This window comes from Rattus rattus, chromosome 7 (assembly GCF_011064425.1).
Source record: "Rattus rattus isolate New Zealand chromosome 7, Rrattus_CSIRO_v1, whole genome shotgun sequence".
Classification (NCBI taxonomy): Eukaryota; Metazoa; Chordata; class Mammalia; order Rodentia; family Muridae; genus Rattus; species Rattus rattus.
In genome coordinates this window covers 98,637,473-98,654,085 of record NC_046160.1, presented here as the reverse complement: position 1 = coordinate 98,654,085, position 16,613 = coordinate 98,637,473, and the positions used below count along the sequence as shown (strand labels likewise).

Below are 16,613 nucleotides of genomic sequence, written 5' to 3'. Positions count from 1 at the left end.
AACTGCATTAAACACAGCTATATACACAGGTAACATACTCATCAATTTTTATATGCTATTCCTGCCAGCACACAGTAGGCACTTAGTAAGTGCCTTGCCTCCCCAGGGCACACATTAACAATTGTGTTGGAGGTGGGAGGGGAAAAAAAAAAAACAACTGTGTTTGCCCAGACATCTCCCTTCGCACGTGAGCTTTGATCAGCAGGCACAATAAATGTTTGCTAAGTGTTTGATTGATACTAGGGGTGTGGGGGATGCTTCCGAGCTTTCACAAGGGGTCTCCACGGCCCCACAAGGGAAGATGTCCAGTGTCAGGGTGGAGATGGCGAATACAAATTCCAAAGGTGGACGACAGGGTGAGGCAGGGGTGGGGCGGCTGGGGTCGGTGTGCTGGAGTTTGACCCTTACTGGAGTCACAGCTGCCAAGCTCACCCTGCCCTGTGCAGGAAGCCCGGAAGTATTCAGCTGCCAGGATCACATCAGACATGTGATCCTCTGTACCCAAGGTCTGTCCTGAGGCCCTGGCACCTTAGGCCTTGCACCTCCAACACCTAAATTGGAGAGGGCCCTTATCTGGCCCTTTCTTCCAGTTCTTTAGTTGGGGCCCGATGTTTAACTCATATGATGAGCCGCGTATTGCATCCGGGGCTATTTGTGAGTGGAGAGGGGTGGACACCTGAGCCCTGGGTACCCAAAGATGGCAGGAAATGGGGACATAGATGTGATAGCTAGCATACCCTGGCCTCCAGCACCTGGCATATTCCAGACCATCAGTTCATATTCTTCAGGGGTGCACTGAAAGCTGGGGACCGTCAGGAGCCTGGCGGTGCAGACTATAGTCTGAACAGTTCTCAGGGGAAGCAGGTGACCCCCACTGTCACCACCACTGAATGCACTGATCAGCACGCACCAGGCACTTCCCACAGCGAGTCTCAGAGATCCAGAAAGGGCTTAAAAAGTATTCCCAATCTTTAGAATGGAGAAGCAGCTCAAAGAAGTCTAAGTCGTTTCCAGCGTCGCAGAGCACACATCTGTTGGGAGCCTCAACTCCCAACTTCCTCTTGGCTCCGCTCTGGCCCTGCCCAGGATCTCAGGTATCAGGGGCTGTTCAAGAGCACTTTCCACGGCTCTCCGTTCCTACCGATCCACTTCCCTAAAGTCCTACCTGCCTCAGAGCTCCACATCTCCCCGTCATCATTCACCCAGGTTCCAAAGAGGTCCTGGAGACCCCAGTGTTGGGGCTAGAGGGCCCCAGGGCCACTTAGCTGGCTGCTCGCTCAGAGCTGTCGGAGGCCGTTGCCGTGCGCAGCGCTGATCCTAACCAAGTTTGCCAGCCCGGCTTTTCTCATGGCTCCCACACAATGGCCTGCTTTGTGCTCACCTGCCGATAGTGCTTAATTAGGCGAGGAGTTGATTAATTTGAGGTAATTGACAGCTAATTAGAAGCCTACAGGCTCATTAACTTGACATCTTGTCTTTGTGAATTGGCTGGGTACAGTCACGTGAGGATAGCCGTTGCTCCCCTCACCAGCTCTTCTAACCCCAAAGTCTGAGGCATCACCTAGGGGAGGGCTGGGCAGACACCAGGGTTCAGGTAGGGCAGGCTCAAGGTCAAGAGGAGAGGAAACTGGCAGTGAGGGATAAGGAATCAAATGGAGACGTTTGCTCTGGCTCTGGGAAGGAGAGAGAACAAGAATGAAGACCAAGAGAGAAATGGACCCTAGCAGGGAAAGCCTGGAGTTTACACAGTGAGAAGGGGCGGAGAGGAGCGGGCGAGCCCGGGCCCGTTGGTAATAGGTGTAGGCTTTGAAGAGAGGTCTACTCGTGGTAAAATCCCGGCTCTGCCACTAAAGCTAGGTGACTACGACTGAGCTATATACTCTCTACTCCTCGGGCTCCTGGTTTCATTTGTAAAACAGGAATAACAATGTCTACCTTAACCACATTCGGCTACTGTGAACAGTGCTCACTTACATATTATATATACAATAATAATAATAATAATAATAATAATAATAATAACAACAACAACAACCTAAAGAATGTTCACTATCCTTGGCACTGGGAAGACGTGACCTGAAGATAGAAGATGGCAAGTGGGCCTTGGGGTCCTCAGAGGCAACAGAAAGCCCCTCCCTTGGAGAACCAGTGTTACTATGTGGAAATCTGCATTCTCAACCACAACAGTGTTTGAAGGTGTGGGGAAAAGGCCTTCTTTTTTTTTTTTTTTTCCGGAGCTGGGGACCGAACCCAGGGCCTTGCGCTTGCTAGGCAACCGCTCTACCACTGAGCTAAATCCCCAACCCCTGAAAAGGCCTTCTTATTCCAACCTCTTTAGGGGGCAATTTAAGTGATATATATTAAGATGAAGATGTGGCTTTTGACCTGAGTTCCCCACCATTAACACACTCTGAGGATTTACATATATGCTCAAGGACTTCATCACAACATGGCCTGCGGAACCTTCCTGTGTATCCCAGTTGGAAAAGACTAGAAATTGCCTAAAAGTCCATCCTTGACTAAATAAATTATGGCACATCCCCATAGTATATTATATTATTGAATATATATGTATCAATATGAGCAAGATCAAAAATGCATTAAATTAGGGGGGAAGCCAGGTATATAACTGTGTGGTTCCCACAAGTAGCCCAATGGCTGGGGGGCAGGGGGTGATAGGAAAAGGGAGAAGATGTATTTCTTATAATTTGTTCATTTGAAATATGATTTATATTTATTATCTTTTCAAAAATCAGTTTACAATTAACCCCTCTCACCCCATAAATCCTAACACCACCTCTATAAAGGCAGAGTAGCCATAAATGAGGGCTGGAAGCCCAGTCCTGTCCACTCGGTTTCTTCTACACAGACAAATATGGTGGCCAGTAGCCAGGTGTGGCTATTGAACCCTTGGAATGGTGGCCCTCCTTTTTTTCCTTTAAAGAAAAGAGATTGGAGAGGTGACTCAGTGGTTAAGAGCAGGTACTGCTCTTGTGAATTTGGTTCTTAGCACCCACATAACGCAGCTCACAAGAGTCTGTAACTCCAGCTCCTGTGGATCTGATTCCCTCTTCTGGCTGCTACAGGTATTACACCCACATGCATCACCATTCAGATACAGACATATAGACCTCTTTAAAAAGAAAAGGAAAGGAAGTGGGGAGGGAGGGAGGAGGGAGGAGGGAGGAGAGAGAGAGAGAGAGAGAGAGAGAGAGAGAGGGAGGAGGAGAGGAGAGAGAGAGAGAGAGAGAGAGAGAATGTGAGCCTGACATGGTGGTACAGGCCTTTAGTCCGAGCATGCAGGAGGCAGAGGAAGTACATCTCTGTGAGTTCAAGGCCAGCCTGGTCTCTATATACAGTGAGTTCCAGGACAGCCAGGGCTACACAGTATGACCCTATCTCAAAGGGGGAAAAGATAAAAGGAGAATTACGCAGGTTTAAAGTAGTCAACTGTTCCATTTGCAGGATTGTCCGGCATCTTAGGACACTGGGGCCTAGAGCAAACTCGACAGTTAGTTACTGATTCAGGGTCAGTTGTAGTGGTCGCCTAACATACATGAAGCCTGAGGCAGGGGCGCACCTGGAACTTCAGCACTCAGGAGGTGAGGGCCTGAGGACCAGGAGTTCCAAGTTAGCTCGTTACAGAGTTTGGGTCTTACTTACAGTACACAAGGCCTTATCTCAAAAAAGGGAGAAGGAGAAAAGGGAGGAGGAGGAGGAGGAAAAAAGAAGAAAGGAAAAAGAAAGAAGTCATTTTCCTCTACAAACATTGCAATGAGAAGTTGGCTTCTCAGGCCTCAGGATAGGAATTGGTTTGGACTGAGGTTTCATCAAACTCAGTGAACTGTCATCACCGTCTCATGTGGGCTGATTGCTCCAAATCTCTGACATCAGGATTTTGTTTCTGTAGCTGAAAAAAAGGTGATTGAAAGTCAACTGGGGGAGCTGGAGAGATGGCTCAGTGGTTAAGAGCACTGCCTGCTCTTCCAGAGGTCCTGAGTTCAATTCCCAGCAACCACATGGTGGCTCACAACCATCTGTAATGGGATCTGATGCCCTCTTCTGGTGTGTCTGAGGACAGCTATAGTGTACTCATACATAAAATAAATCTTAAAAAAAAAAAGTCAGGGTTGGGGATTTAGCTCAGTGGTAGAGCGCTTGCTTAGCAAGCGCAAGGCCCTGGGTTCGGTCCCCAGCTCCGAAGGAAAAAAAAAAAAAAAGTCGACTGGGTGTTGGTGGCATTTGCCTTTCAATATTTGTTTTATGTGTAGGCATATGCATGTCTATATCAATGAATGCCAGTGGATGTAGCTGCTCACAGAGCCTAGGAGAGGGCGTCAGGTCAATTGAAGCCGCATTTACATCCGGGCAGTTGTGAACCTCCTGATGTGGGTGCTGGGAACAGAACTCAGGTCCTCTGCAAGAGCAGCAAGTGCTCTTAACGGCGGAACCACCTTCCCCAATGTCTGTGAATCTTAGGATAGTCAGGTCTACAGTGCTGTCTCGTAAGGAAAGCAGACATAATTTACTTGAAAAGTGACTTACAGCTCAGGAAAGATAAAACTAGAGGACAGTCACACCAAAGCCCATCCCAAGTGCTCACTATATATATATACTCAGGAAGCATGGTTTCTTCAAATGGGTCAAAACAGCTCCCAAGTCCTCCAACCCCTTGATGGTTTACTTGTAAGGTCAGCTCACGGCTTGGTCACAGCCCAACCTCGTAGAAGGATACAGGGGCTGACACCATCCAGTGTACAGGTAGAACCTGTGTGGTTTTCAGGAGTGCCCGTGGCGTCTGTCCCTGGGTCCTCAAGGCCAGCTCTTCCAGGCTTCCTGTACTTCTGTCCCTGAACGTACTTAACCTTCCAACCCCACCACCCATCTCTGCTTTAGAAGCCTGCAGCCCTCCCGGCACCCAGAGGCACCTTCATCATCTCTCTTTGACGTGTCTGCTTTCATTTTCCCAGGACGAATCATTTGACAATCGCCTGCCCATATTTCTAAGCCCGCTGGGTCTTGCTGTGCGATTTTCCTGTCCTCTCTGGGGTTTGTAACACCAATCATCGGCAGGTTTCATTAGCATGCTGTTTACCCCAGTCTTTCAGATCGTTAATGAAGATGTGAAGCGAGCCACCAATCCTCACAGCCCCCACTGTGTGCCCCTCCCTCGCCTGTGCTGGAGTCATTATCCTTCCTGGTGTGACAGGGTCAGAGCCAAACCAATTTGCATCAATCTTTGGTGATATTGGGGAGTGTCGCCTGCACTCCAGTCCTCCTACAATCACAACTGCCTCAGCTGTCCTTCCGGAGTGCTCCCCTCTTCTCACTTCTCTCTCATCTGGCTGAGAGCCTCGGCTGTGGTACTGGCCAGGAGGACTCGGGGTTGCACCAAGTCTGCCGCGTTACCCTCTTTGTGACTTGAGCTGGACCTTTTTGGTAAACTAAATGAGCGGCACATCCTGGCATTGGAAGGAACAGATGTGGCCACCTTGGGATTTATCCATCTCATGATGTCATCTGTGTCTAAATGGGGCAAACCTCCTTAGGGTCCTCCAGGGCCTACTCCGGGGTCTTGATGCCCCAGATTGGGGTGGCTGAGTTATATCTCAGGACAAGGCCTGTTCTTCCTGCTCTTCCCATGTCTCTGGCCCTGACGCTTTCCTGACTTCTTCACTAGACACCTCATCTTGCAAGGACCTGAGTTTGACTCCCAGGATCCATGTAAAATCCAGGCCTAGCAGGGCGTGCCTGCAATCTCAGCCCTGGAAGGTGGAGACAGGGTTCCTCAGGTTTGCCGGCCAGCCAACCTCGTCAAATTGGTCAGTTCTAGGGCCAGTGACAACTCTCTCAAAAAATAATGTAGAGAAGCAACGGAGAAAGACCCTCAACACTGATCTCTGACCTATGCACAGGCATACATGATCACGTATGTACACACACACACACACACACACACACACACACACACACACACAGGCGGAGGCAAAGCAGCAGCAGTGACAGAGGTGGTCAGGAGGCTTGGATGAGGGAAGTGCTCTGGAGTTTGCTGTTTCCCTCTGAGTCACCACATATTCTGTAGCCTGTTTCTGGCTTTTGGCTGGTCACACGCCTGTGGCCCACCAAGGCTCCCCCGGCTACTGCAGCCAGCATTTCTCATTTCCATTCAACCCCAACTGCACTGACTCCTCTAACTTGATTCTTCCCCGCTGTTCCTTTGTGTGGAGCTAAGGGCTCAGGCCACTGTCCCTGGAGCTTAGCTGCATTCAGGAAGGCACCAGGATGTGACCTGAGGCCTCACTTGACCTGAGGCCTCAGGCTGGTCAGGCCAGGCATCTCTCTAAGGCTGAAGGAGGCTGAGGCCCCAGTCAGGCCTGTTCAGCCCTGGGAAGGGAATGAACCTGACTGCGCCCATGCCTGGGAAGGCACCTGGGGCAATGAGGAGGGTGCGGAGCAGGGGCATAAAATAAAGCAGGGGATGCATTCCTGGGTAGTGACCCGAATAATATCGATACTCAGAAACTATCAGGAGGAAAAGCTGTGCCAGTGTCAGCTCAGAGACCTGCCAACGTCATGGAAAATACTTCCCTCCAGTGCTTCTCGGCCACAAATGGACTTTCACGCCACTCACTGTCTGCAGAGTCAACGACTGGACCTTCCAAGTGTACCTGCGAGTCAGAGGTTACCTCAGAGAGTGGAGGCTGCAGGGCAGGGGCGGAGATGCTACTCCCCACTAATTATTCCAGGGTCACCATATTTTCCCTGAAAGTGTCAATAACTTTAACAAATGTTAAAGGGAAAAAAAGACACCAAGTCTGTCTTTAATGGCCCTGTCAAGTAGTCATAAGATGTGCCCTGCACTGATTCTCACATCGTGCAACTACTGCCCTAGGAGTCAGCAGCTACTGGACCCACCTTACATACAAAGGCCACACTGCTAGCAGAGGGCCATGCAGGAGGTGGACCTTGGCACTCTGACTTGAGTCTGTATGGTTTTACTGGGCTGGTTTTTTGGACTGGGAAAGGTTCTAAGGAAACAGGCTGAGAGTGGTGACTTCCTGAACCATCCCTGCCACTTTGGAAACTTCAGGGATTATTTCTTTGGAGACAGGGTCTTGCTATACAGCCTAGACTGTCCTTGAACTTGTGATCCTGCCCAGCTAAAACAAACTTTAGTTATTTTTACATCTCCTTTCTTAGAATATGTGTGTGTTTGAGCGTGCATACATTCACCTGCACACACGATGGAGCCTATATGGTGATAATTTCCGGGGGTCAGTGCTCTTGTAGGTCCTGTTGAGTCACCTCACAACTCCAGTAAATTCCAGTGAAGTGTTATTTGCCACAGTGAGGGACTTAGCACATTTGGACTTAATACTTGTCACCATGGAGTCTTACACAGGGATGATGGGGAAAAAAACAGAGTCACGCTGAGATTTTTGGCTCCTTTGATTCTGTATAATTGAGCACTTTCTGGTTATTTGAGGTTGCTTCCACAAATATCAGATATAGATCAAAATAAATATGAAAAAAGTGTTAGCCAACTCTGTTTAGAGCTTGAGCTTCAGTTTCCTAAGGAAACTCTCTTACTTCCTTGGCCCTGGGCTATGATTAGATCCATCATTGCATCACCCCAAGTGCTCTGGAAGGTGGGTAAACAGAGCGGGCTTCCTGGAAGGTCAGGGCTCCTCCAGTGCAGCTCTGCTCTGCCCCACAGCCTTGCCTTTTGGGCTTTGGGAAACCTCTCACAAGTTGCTTTGTTTAGAGACTCTGTTCCCCGTCCTCCGTCCTCCGTGTGCTGTCCCCACTCCTCCTCCTCCCTGCATCTGTCCTCTGGTTAGAGTTGTATGAAGCGGAAGACAATTTGGGGCTTATTAGTGTCCCAGGGAGACATGTAACCTGTGCTGCTGGGACCCGAACAGCAAGAGTCTTAGCAGCAAACTCCAGCCGGGAAAGGACTGAGGGATTGTCTCACCTAATTACAGGGAATGGCTCTCTTTGTGTTTGTGATTCGGTACGGTTGTCCGATCGCTTTTGATCGCTTTTCTCCATTTGCTGGCTCAGGCCATACTGGAATTGTGCTAATTAGAGGAGAAATGGACAGAGTGATCCTGTCAGCCCTGGTTACTGGTGGGGACAAAGCAGAATATTATTCTGAGGCAATGTTTTGTAAGAGCCCTTCTCCTGCTCTCATTAGGAGGAAGAGGCCCCAGGAGGGGAAGTTCCGAATGCTTGGCCTGGCTAATGGAGCACTGGGGTGTTCTTGTGCTAATTAACAGGCTCTGCCAGCACTCGAGCCAACCAGGGGCCTGGCAGTTGCACCTGGTATTACCTGAATCCTCCAACGGTCCCGGTCTGAAAGAAAAAGTGCCAGATAAAAGGCAGGAAGGTCAGTGGCCTTTTTAGACACAAGCACACACTTCCAAAGTGGTAAAGGTCTAAACAGATATGAGCAGTCATAGGCGAGTCAGAACTCAGGACTGAACTTGGAGACCTTTGCTTGACCATTCAACGAGCTGCTGGAATATATATGGTGATCCTGGATCTCTTGAAGGATAGAGAAGATGTGAAATGAGAACACCACTCATGCTTGGAGAGAAAGGTGGGCCAAGTTTAAGCTGCTAAGAAACCACTGAGTTGACTCCTGGGAGCCATCTACTTTGGCCTATCCGGCCCCGTTCTAAAACGCAGTCCATCTTCCTGCACTGCCTTAATGCTGGCCCTTATGGACGTCATCGCTAAGCACTCGGGCCAAGCTCAAATGCTGTTCCGAGGCTGCAGAGGCAGTGGAGTGATTTTTATCAGCTGCATTTCTCTGCCCTGATTTGAGAGAACCCACGGATTAACTGAGGTGTGAGGTGGTACGTGATCAGAGTCACAGGAATGGCACACGGTGAACGGTGAGGAACAATGGGGGCGATGCCAGCAGGGTCAGTGGGGCTTCTAGGAAGAACAATGGGCAAGATGGCTGAGGGGACAGTGGGCTTGTCACCACAGTTGTGCTTTGATAAGTCTATGCTTTAAACATGTAGCTTGGTCCTTTAAGGAAAAACTTGGCCTCCTATACAAGGGACATATTTATTATGAAGACACAACATTATACACAAAGTATTCTCTAACATTCTAAAATACATATACATACTATACATTAAGTTTATATTATCAATATAAAAATACACCATTAACATTTCTAAGGATTACAATACAAAAACAATAAATACCACGAGTCTAAAACATCTACTTACATTAATTAAGTGCTGGTGAGTAGGGTGATAGGAGAAGGAGGCCATAGCAGATCAAAACACCAACTCCTGGCTTCCTATTACAGACTTGCGTTAGTTTGGGGCGTTAGCCCAGTATTCTCCACATACTTTTCAATTTCCCCAAACTCTGAAAAGTGCCCGATGTCATCAACTCTCAAAAACAGAGTGAAGAAAAAAATTGACATTATGGCATTATTTCCCCTCACTTGTACACACTCACTTAACTGCATTCAGTGAGATTAAAAATGTCAATTATAGAATTAAGCTTAAAATCACCTGGCCCTTGTAGGGAGTACCCCAGCAGAATACATCTCTTCTCACACTCATATTTGTGGTATATATTTCATTGCCTTTTCCTTTCAAAAAGTAAAATTGTGTTGATCAAAACCATCAATGAGGGGGAAAATCCAACATCAATTCTAGCATTAAGCACAAATGTCAAAAACAGTCAAGGGACCTGCTGTGGACCCTAAGAGTACTGTGCCCTAACAGATACAAGACCACAACATGACCACAATTTTTCCTGTGTCCACACTCCCAGTGGACGATGGCCTCAGGGCTTTTCTTTCTACAAAGTTCAAAGAACTTGCTGTACTCTTCAAAACGTGAGAGACTAGGTCTAATTGATTTTTACCCATGGGCAAGATTTTCAGATTTTAGCAGACTTATAAAAAAAAAAAAAAAAGAAAGAAAGAAAGAAAAATCTGTGAGAGTTGTATTTAAGCCAGGACACTTTCACGGGGTGCGTTCTTATCATATAAGCAAAGCATCTGATAGATGGCTGAGAGGGGGAGGGGGGGACAAATGCCACTACCATTTGCTAGCACACCAGTCAGTCAGGCTTCCAGTTTTCAGTCACATGGGGACTCTCACAACCATGCCCTCCCACTTTTTTACTTACAAATGTAACAGACTACCCAGAGTTCCTTCTGTTACCTTCTTACTGGTCTTGGAGGTCTAGGACTCAAAGTGACACAGCATGAGCCATTCACTCTACAGCTAATCCCAGTAAAGTCACTGCAAGAGTTCCTCTTATCTGGAGTCAGAACCGCCAATGGGACTGGGACGTAGGGACCAGACAGTGCTGAGGGTGGGAGTGTCATTGGAGGTACAGCCTTGAAAAGGCAGATGTGCACTCCTCCAGAGTGGAAGTCACAGAACCCATAGATCTTGGAGAATTCACAGGTCAGGGTGCACAGTCTGGTCCAGAACATAGTTGGTCTCGATATCCTCATCATGAATGCTTAAGAGATCAAGTACAACTCAACAGAACCCATTCAACTGTCTTTGCCATTACAGAATCAAAGGAACTATATGATCCTGGGGCTCCTGGAAACCACCTTTCAGAATGACAGGCGCTCTGTGTTAGCAATATCCAGAGCAACGAAGCTGACTCAGTGAACGGCAATGATCCTTGGGTAGAACAGACTCTCCTCTTGCTACCAAATGTCCTCAGAGGCGCAGGGTGCCAGGGGCAGGGGAGAAGGGCAGTGCTGAAGCTCAGTCTCCAGGCTTTCCCAAGGAAGCACGTGGTGGGCATCAGAGTCGCGTTTGGAAGGGAACTTGGTTACAGTCTTCAGAACACCAGTCCATGAGCAGTTGCTACTTCTTGGGCTTTTCTAGAATGTTCAAGAATTTTCCCCTTGTCATCTCTCTGGCTGCAACCACAAAATAAACAAAATTATCAATGAAAATCTAAAATAGAAAAAAGGATCACAGGAAGATTTGACCTAAAAATGCAATTGGTACAAGAGACCTACTTCTCCAAAGTTATAGTCTGACTTCTTCAGCTTTGTCGCATATGCCTGCCTTTATAAATAAATATATATGTTAACATAAAAGAAGCATATTGGTAATTAGATAAATTGGTATACACTTAAATCAATTATATACCAAACTGCTACCCCAACAAATTCAAACTACTCCTGTCAATTAAAACTGGACAGCGAGTCTAAAGTTGGCAACTCTGTAAGATACAGGTGAGCTGGGGAAGATTATCCACTATCCTTGCAAAAATCACCAGGGATTCCCAGTAAGGGTGTTGAGTCCCTCTATCTCTCTCAACTCTAATACCCATGCCCATTATCTTATGAGGTTTGTTCTGGGAGGCTCAGATCCAACCAAGATTACAATCTTCTTTGGACTGTTGTCTCGGCACATTTAAAAACTCAAATCAAAACCAGTGCTCACGCACCTCACCTTAGAGCAGTGGGAGGCCCTGTGCGCTGCAATATAACAGGGTTTATATTCCCTCAGTGCCGTCCATCCTGGGATGGTGTAATAAAGCAGAGTTTATAGAGCTTTGGTCTTCTCTCTCTTGGCATTGTCAGTCCGTAGGTATTTAATATCACCAGGCAAGGTTTATGTGTCTTTCTCTGCCTTTCAGCGCCATCAATCTTTGAAAGCACTACGTTTATTCAGCTACTTTCCTATATGTAAGGCTCCAGAGTAAAACCTTTCCCAATTACAAGAGTGCACTCTAGAAGCCCCTACTATAGTTCTGTCAAACAAAATCCCAATAAGCACGTGCAATGAATTCCCCTGCTCCCCCCATCACCCGTCTTCATTCCACAAAGTCATCAGTCAGATCTTAAACGTATTTAACAGTTCTGAAAGTTTCTGATGGCTAGGCTGGGAAGCAAAAAGTCTTCCAGAACTATGCAGTGGACACAGGGCAGGTGGTGTCCCACGGCCTCAAAAAAGAACATGTCCATCTTGACCAAAACCAGGAAGTGGCTGGGGTAAAAAGGGACGTTTGCTCTGACCCTGTTCCTCTACCTAGGGCAGAGCAAGTGATGCGGCACAGACCCTCCACTCCAACCAGTCTAAACGGAACAGGTGCCTGTTTGCCAGGCTTGGTGGTAAAGGTCTGTAACCCGCTGGAGGCTAGAGAATTTAATAAGACTCAGCGTGAAGTAAAATAAAATAAAATAAAATAAGGCCTGGGGATGCCGCTGGGTTGGTAGAATGCTCGCACACCTCGAGTGTAGCAGGCTCCAATCACCAGCGATGTACAACAGCTCCCCCAGCCTCCCGCCTCTTCTGTATATGTACAGTTCGTCATCACTGGGAGGCTTTCGATGTCAGTCTATTCTTCCTCCAGTGCCCCAACCCTGCAGGGGCAAAACCCTGACCTGACCTTGGTGGATACACACAAGTTTTAAATATATCTTCCTCAAATTAAAATGTCAGGACCGAGGGCAGGCTTATTGAATAAATGCTGATCACACAAACATATACCAAACAATAGGCAGGGATACAGCAAGTGTTTCCTTTATAGTCAATCATACTGGCCAGTGGCTTTCAGTGAACTCTCCATGAGGTAGGGTTTAAAAAAAATGGTTTTTTGTTTGTTTATTTCCCCAAGAAAATAATTTATTTTTTATTTTTTTGAGATAAGGTCTCTATGTAGACTTGTTTGGTCTGGAACGCACTCTGTAGACCAGGCTGACCTCAGACTCAGAGATCCACTTGCCTCTGCCTCCCAAATGCTGAGATTAAAGGCTTGTACTACCTACCATTCTCAGTAAAATAATAATACATTTAATAGATTTATTTGTGTGTGTGTGTGTGTAGCTATGGAGCCTATGTGTAAGTTGGAGGACAGCTTGTGGGGTTAGTTCTCTCTTTCCTCACGGGCTTAAGGAACTGAATTCAGATCATAGGTTTGGCAGATGAGGGGTCAAGGACTAGTCCAGGTGACTGGAAATCACCTACTTATCCATGGGGAGAAAGCAGGGACTTTTTTTTCTCTATTCTTTTTTTCAGAGCTGGGGACCAAACCCAGGGCCTTGTGCTTGTTAGGCAAACGCTCTACCACTGAGCTAAATCCCCAACCCCTTGAGACAAATCCCCAACCTCCCCCTTTTTTTTTTAAATAGAGAATACGGACAGGATATGGGGCTGAGGACACAGCTCAGATGGTAGACTGCTTGCTAGCACTACATAACAGAACATGGTGGTGCATGCCTCCTTCTGTGTCTGTACGGCGGGCAGTGATTAGGCAGAGCCCAGCTGCTCTCCCTTCTCTTGGATATTATCAGTATAGTGATGATCGCTAACATAACCATTTTTATAGAGGAACAAATGTGTTGTCACCCCTACAGTTTCTGAGTGAATGGATGAATGGATGAGTGATGATTAGGGAGGTCAGAAACCTCAAAATCTCCACTGACTGGAATCTTTACCCTTAATCCAACCCTTTACAAATTTACTTACACTTCTAGGTAGAGTAGCTATACAGGTCAACTGCCTACTCTTTTTTTTTTTTTTTTTTCGGAGCTGGGGACCGAACCCACAACTGCCTACTCTTGAGTGTAGAGCATAGGAACTTTAAGCCCAAACAGCATCAAACCAGCCTGCAACATGGCCTGGAGCAAGCACGGAACCCAGATATAGGTAACGACTCCCCTGGCTGAAGTCCTGATTTTATTGGTGATTCCTGCCTGTTGTCCTTCAGACCTCCCAATTCTTCACTGCTGTTTAAAAGGGGTCTATTTCTATTTGTGTGTATGAATGGTTTGCCTGCACGTGTGCATGTTTAAGTGCCTGCAGAGGACAGAAGACGGTGTCAGATTGCCTGGAGCTTTTGTTACAGATGGCTATAAGCTGCTCTGTGGGTGCTTGGAACTGAACCCAGACCCAAAAAGGGTTCTTAAGCACTGAGCCAGCCTCTTCTTATTGTCCCCTACCCTAAGGTGAAAGAATGACCTGGATAGGTTTAGACTTAGAATTTTAAAAAGACTCAAATATTTGAGGACTCAAGAGTCATTTAAAGGGAAAAATGAGCAGAGATTCCGAGGTCTCTCAGTGGTAAGTTTTCCTTGAGTTTAACCAATCCTTCTTAACAACTCCCTCTCCACTCAATCATTCCTCCCCTTCCACCTAATCCAAGTACACAGAGCTGCAGAAAACCACCATAAAAGTACAAGTAATTCAAAAGACATCATCTTCTACGTGGGAGGGGAGAAAGTTTCCCTTCTCGCCAGTCCCATATAGGAGATATACGAATGCATGACACAGCCGCTCCCTAAGAGGGCCGTGTCCTATAAATCAGGTCCTAAGCACCAACCCCTTTTTGTGCACAGGGAAATTGCTATGGGTCAGGGCCTGCTCCAGAGCAAGTGCCCTCCTGTTCACTCGTCGTCAGGAGCGTTAACATTTCTGATGAATTCACATAGCTCTTATTTTATTCCTTGTTTTTTATCCTTGCTCTCTTGATCTGTTGCAGTGTGAAGATTCTTATCCAACCTTCGACAATAATCACTGCCCGCACACTGCACCCCCCTAAACCTAGTGAAATTGTTTAGTGATGCCAACCGCGCTTTTAATTTGCAAGACATCAGACACAGAGGTAATTTATACCAACATCTGTTCATTTTTGACTTCTGAAACAAACTCGCACATGCTGTTACAAAATCCCATTAGGAGTAAGGAGACAGCCTTCTGCTACAGTTCCATATTCCTTACACACACACACACACACACACCCCCACACACACACACTTCTAAGAGGGGTTATATATGTAAATATCTTTTGCTAATGTATTTGTACCAAAGGATTTCAACTCTCTCTTGGTAAGAGCTTTCAGAGCTGCTGTTTGCTCCCAGGGGAGAGGAAGCCAGTTGTTGTCATCTCCTGCTTAGCTGCACCCCCGACCCCCTCTTCCCAGTAGTTACAGCTTGCTTTTCTTTGGGTAGAACAGTCAAGGTAAGATTATAGTTCTTGAGCTTGGCACTTCTGGTTCCTCCACTTTCTCCTGGTTCCTTCCAACTCCTGCAGTGTGTTCTAATAGAAGAAATGGTCCACAAAGTGCTGCTCTATAAGCATGGGGACCTGAGTTTGGTCCTCAGAACCCACTTAGAAAAGCTGGCTGTGGTGGTGCATACTTGTAATCCCAGTGCAAGGGGTGAAGAGAGGTGGAGGCCTGGGGCTGGCTGGTCAACCAGTCTAGCTTCATGAGTTTCAGCCAGTGAGACTTAGTAAGGCCTGAGAAAGGGCACCTGAGGTTCTCCTCTGGCTTACACACACATGCACACACACACACACACACACACACACACACACACACACACACACACTCTCTCTCTCTCTCTCTCTCTCTCTCTCTCTCTCTCTCTCTCTCTCTCTCTCTCTCTCTCTCTCCAAAAGAAGGAATCCTAAGAGCTAGGGATATAGCTCAATGGTAGATTGCTTGCCCAGCAGGTTTGGTATTTGGCACTACACATATAGAAGGAAAGGAGAGGAGAAAAGTGCACAGGAGAGTTTAATCTAGTTGGTGCAATTTGCCTTTTGCTTTGGGGTCTATTGTCTAGAACTACCAGCTCAGACAGGAAGGCAAGGCTACAACTATTCTAGTAACTATGCAAGAGGGGCTGCCCACTGGTCATCAGGCGCCAGAGTGTGTGATGTGCAGATGAGAAGCGTGGTACCAAGTCACACCACGATTGACAGGCTCCTCTAGATAGGGGAGATCAGAGTTGGAAAAGCACAACGGACCCACTGCAGGGTCAGCATGCACTGCTGCAGAGGGTGGGGAGGAGGCCACTTGGATACGCAGACAAAAAGCCAGCAATGGCTGCACCACAATCAACCCCCAGGTCTATGTTGCTTCTACCCACTTTGTAGTCTCTCAGGCTGTCAGGTTCATAGCAGCTGTAACTACCTGGGGAAACTTAGAGAGGCCATGGCTGAAGGAACAATGCTATCCTGCTCACTCTGAAAGAGGTGTGGGGTTAATATAATCTCTTCCTTAGATCCTTCAATTCCTCCATCTTCCCTTTAGCCTTGCCTCTAGTTCCCGTTCCACAATGCCTAGCCCCAAACTGCCTTCTCTGCAGTAAATTTTCTGGTGGCTGGGCGAAAAGATTCAGTAGTACAGATTGATTTCTTACCAGCGAGGGGATGAGGGATTACCAGAGGCCCCTGTTAACGAGATTGGGTGCAGAGTCTCTCAGACCAGCCCTCTCTGCCAGAGCTTTTGCACCTTTTGTCCATGACATATGGGTTTCATTACAGAAAGATTTTTCAGATTATAACTTTGAGTCAATTGCCTGATAAAATTCTGCTTGACTTTTATGTAGGGAACAATGTAGTAAAGACTAAGTAACTTTTTAATGAAATAGAAGAAACTCATAAAATGTTGGGGCTTCAATTTCAATCTACTTTAAATATTTTGGTACTGCACTGTAATTAAAAACACTTGCAAGGTGGAGAAGAGTTATTCCCTACTCCTCTTGGTTTTTTCCTCACACAGAAGAGTAACAGCCGGCAGCTTTTAGGAGGTTCTCCTATGAGCAGCCAAGAAAACAAAGGAGACAGCGTAAACTGTGACAGGGCAGGTCTCTTCT

The 16,613-nt window shown here is 47.0% G+C and overlaps 1 protein-coding gene across 4 annotated transcripts in view; it reads right to left on the bottom strand.

Moving 5' to 3' along the window:
• Lin52 (lin-52 DREAM MuvB core complex component) overlaps positions 1 to 16,613 on the bottom strand; it is a 93,497-nt gene that overhangs the window by 2,942 nt on the left and 73,942 nt on the right. For 2 of the 4 annotated variants that reach the window (XM_032908127.1, XM_032908129.1), the window contains one exon: positions 9,060 to 10,921. The exons of the other annotated variants lie outside the window; for them this stretch is intronic. In XM_032908127.1, the coding sequence (XP_032764018.1) occupies positions 10,866 to 10,921 (56 nt within the window). In that variant the 3' untranslated portion in view covers positions 9,060 to 10,865. Of the gene's footprint in view, positions 1 to 9,059; positions 10,922 to 16,613 lie in introns of those variants that run through there. 4 annotated transcript variants of the gene reach the window in all.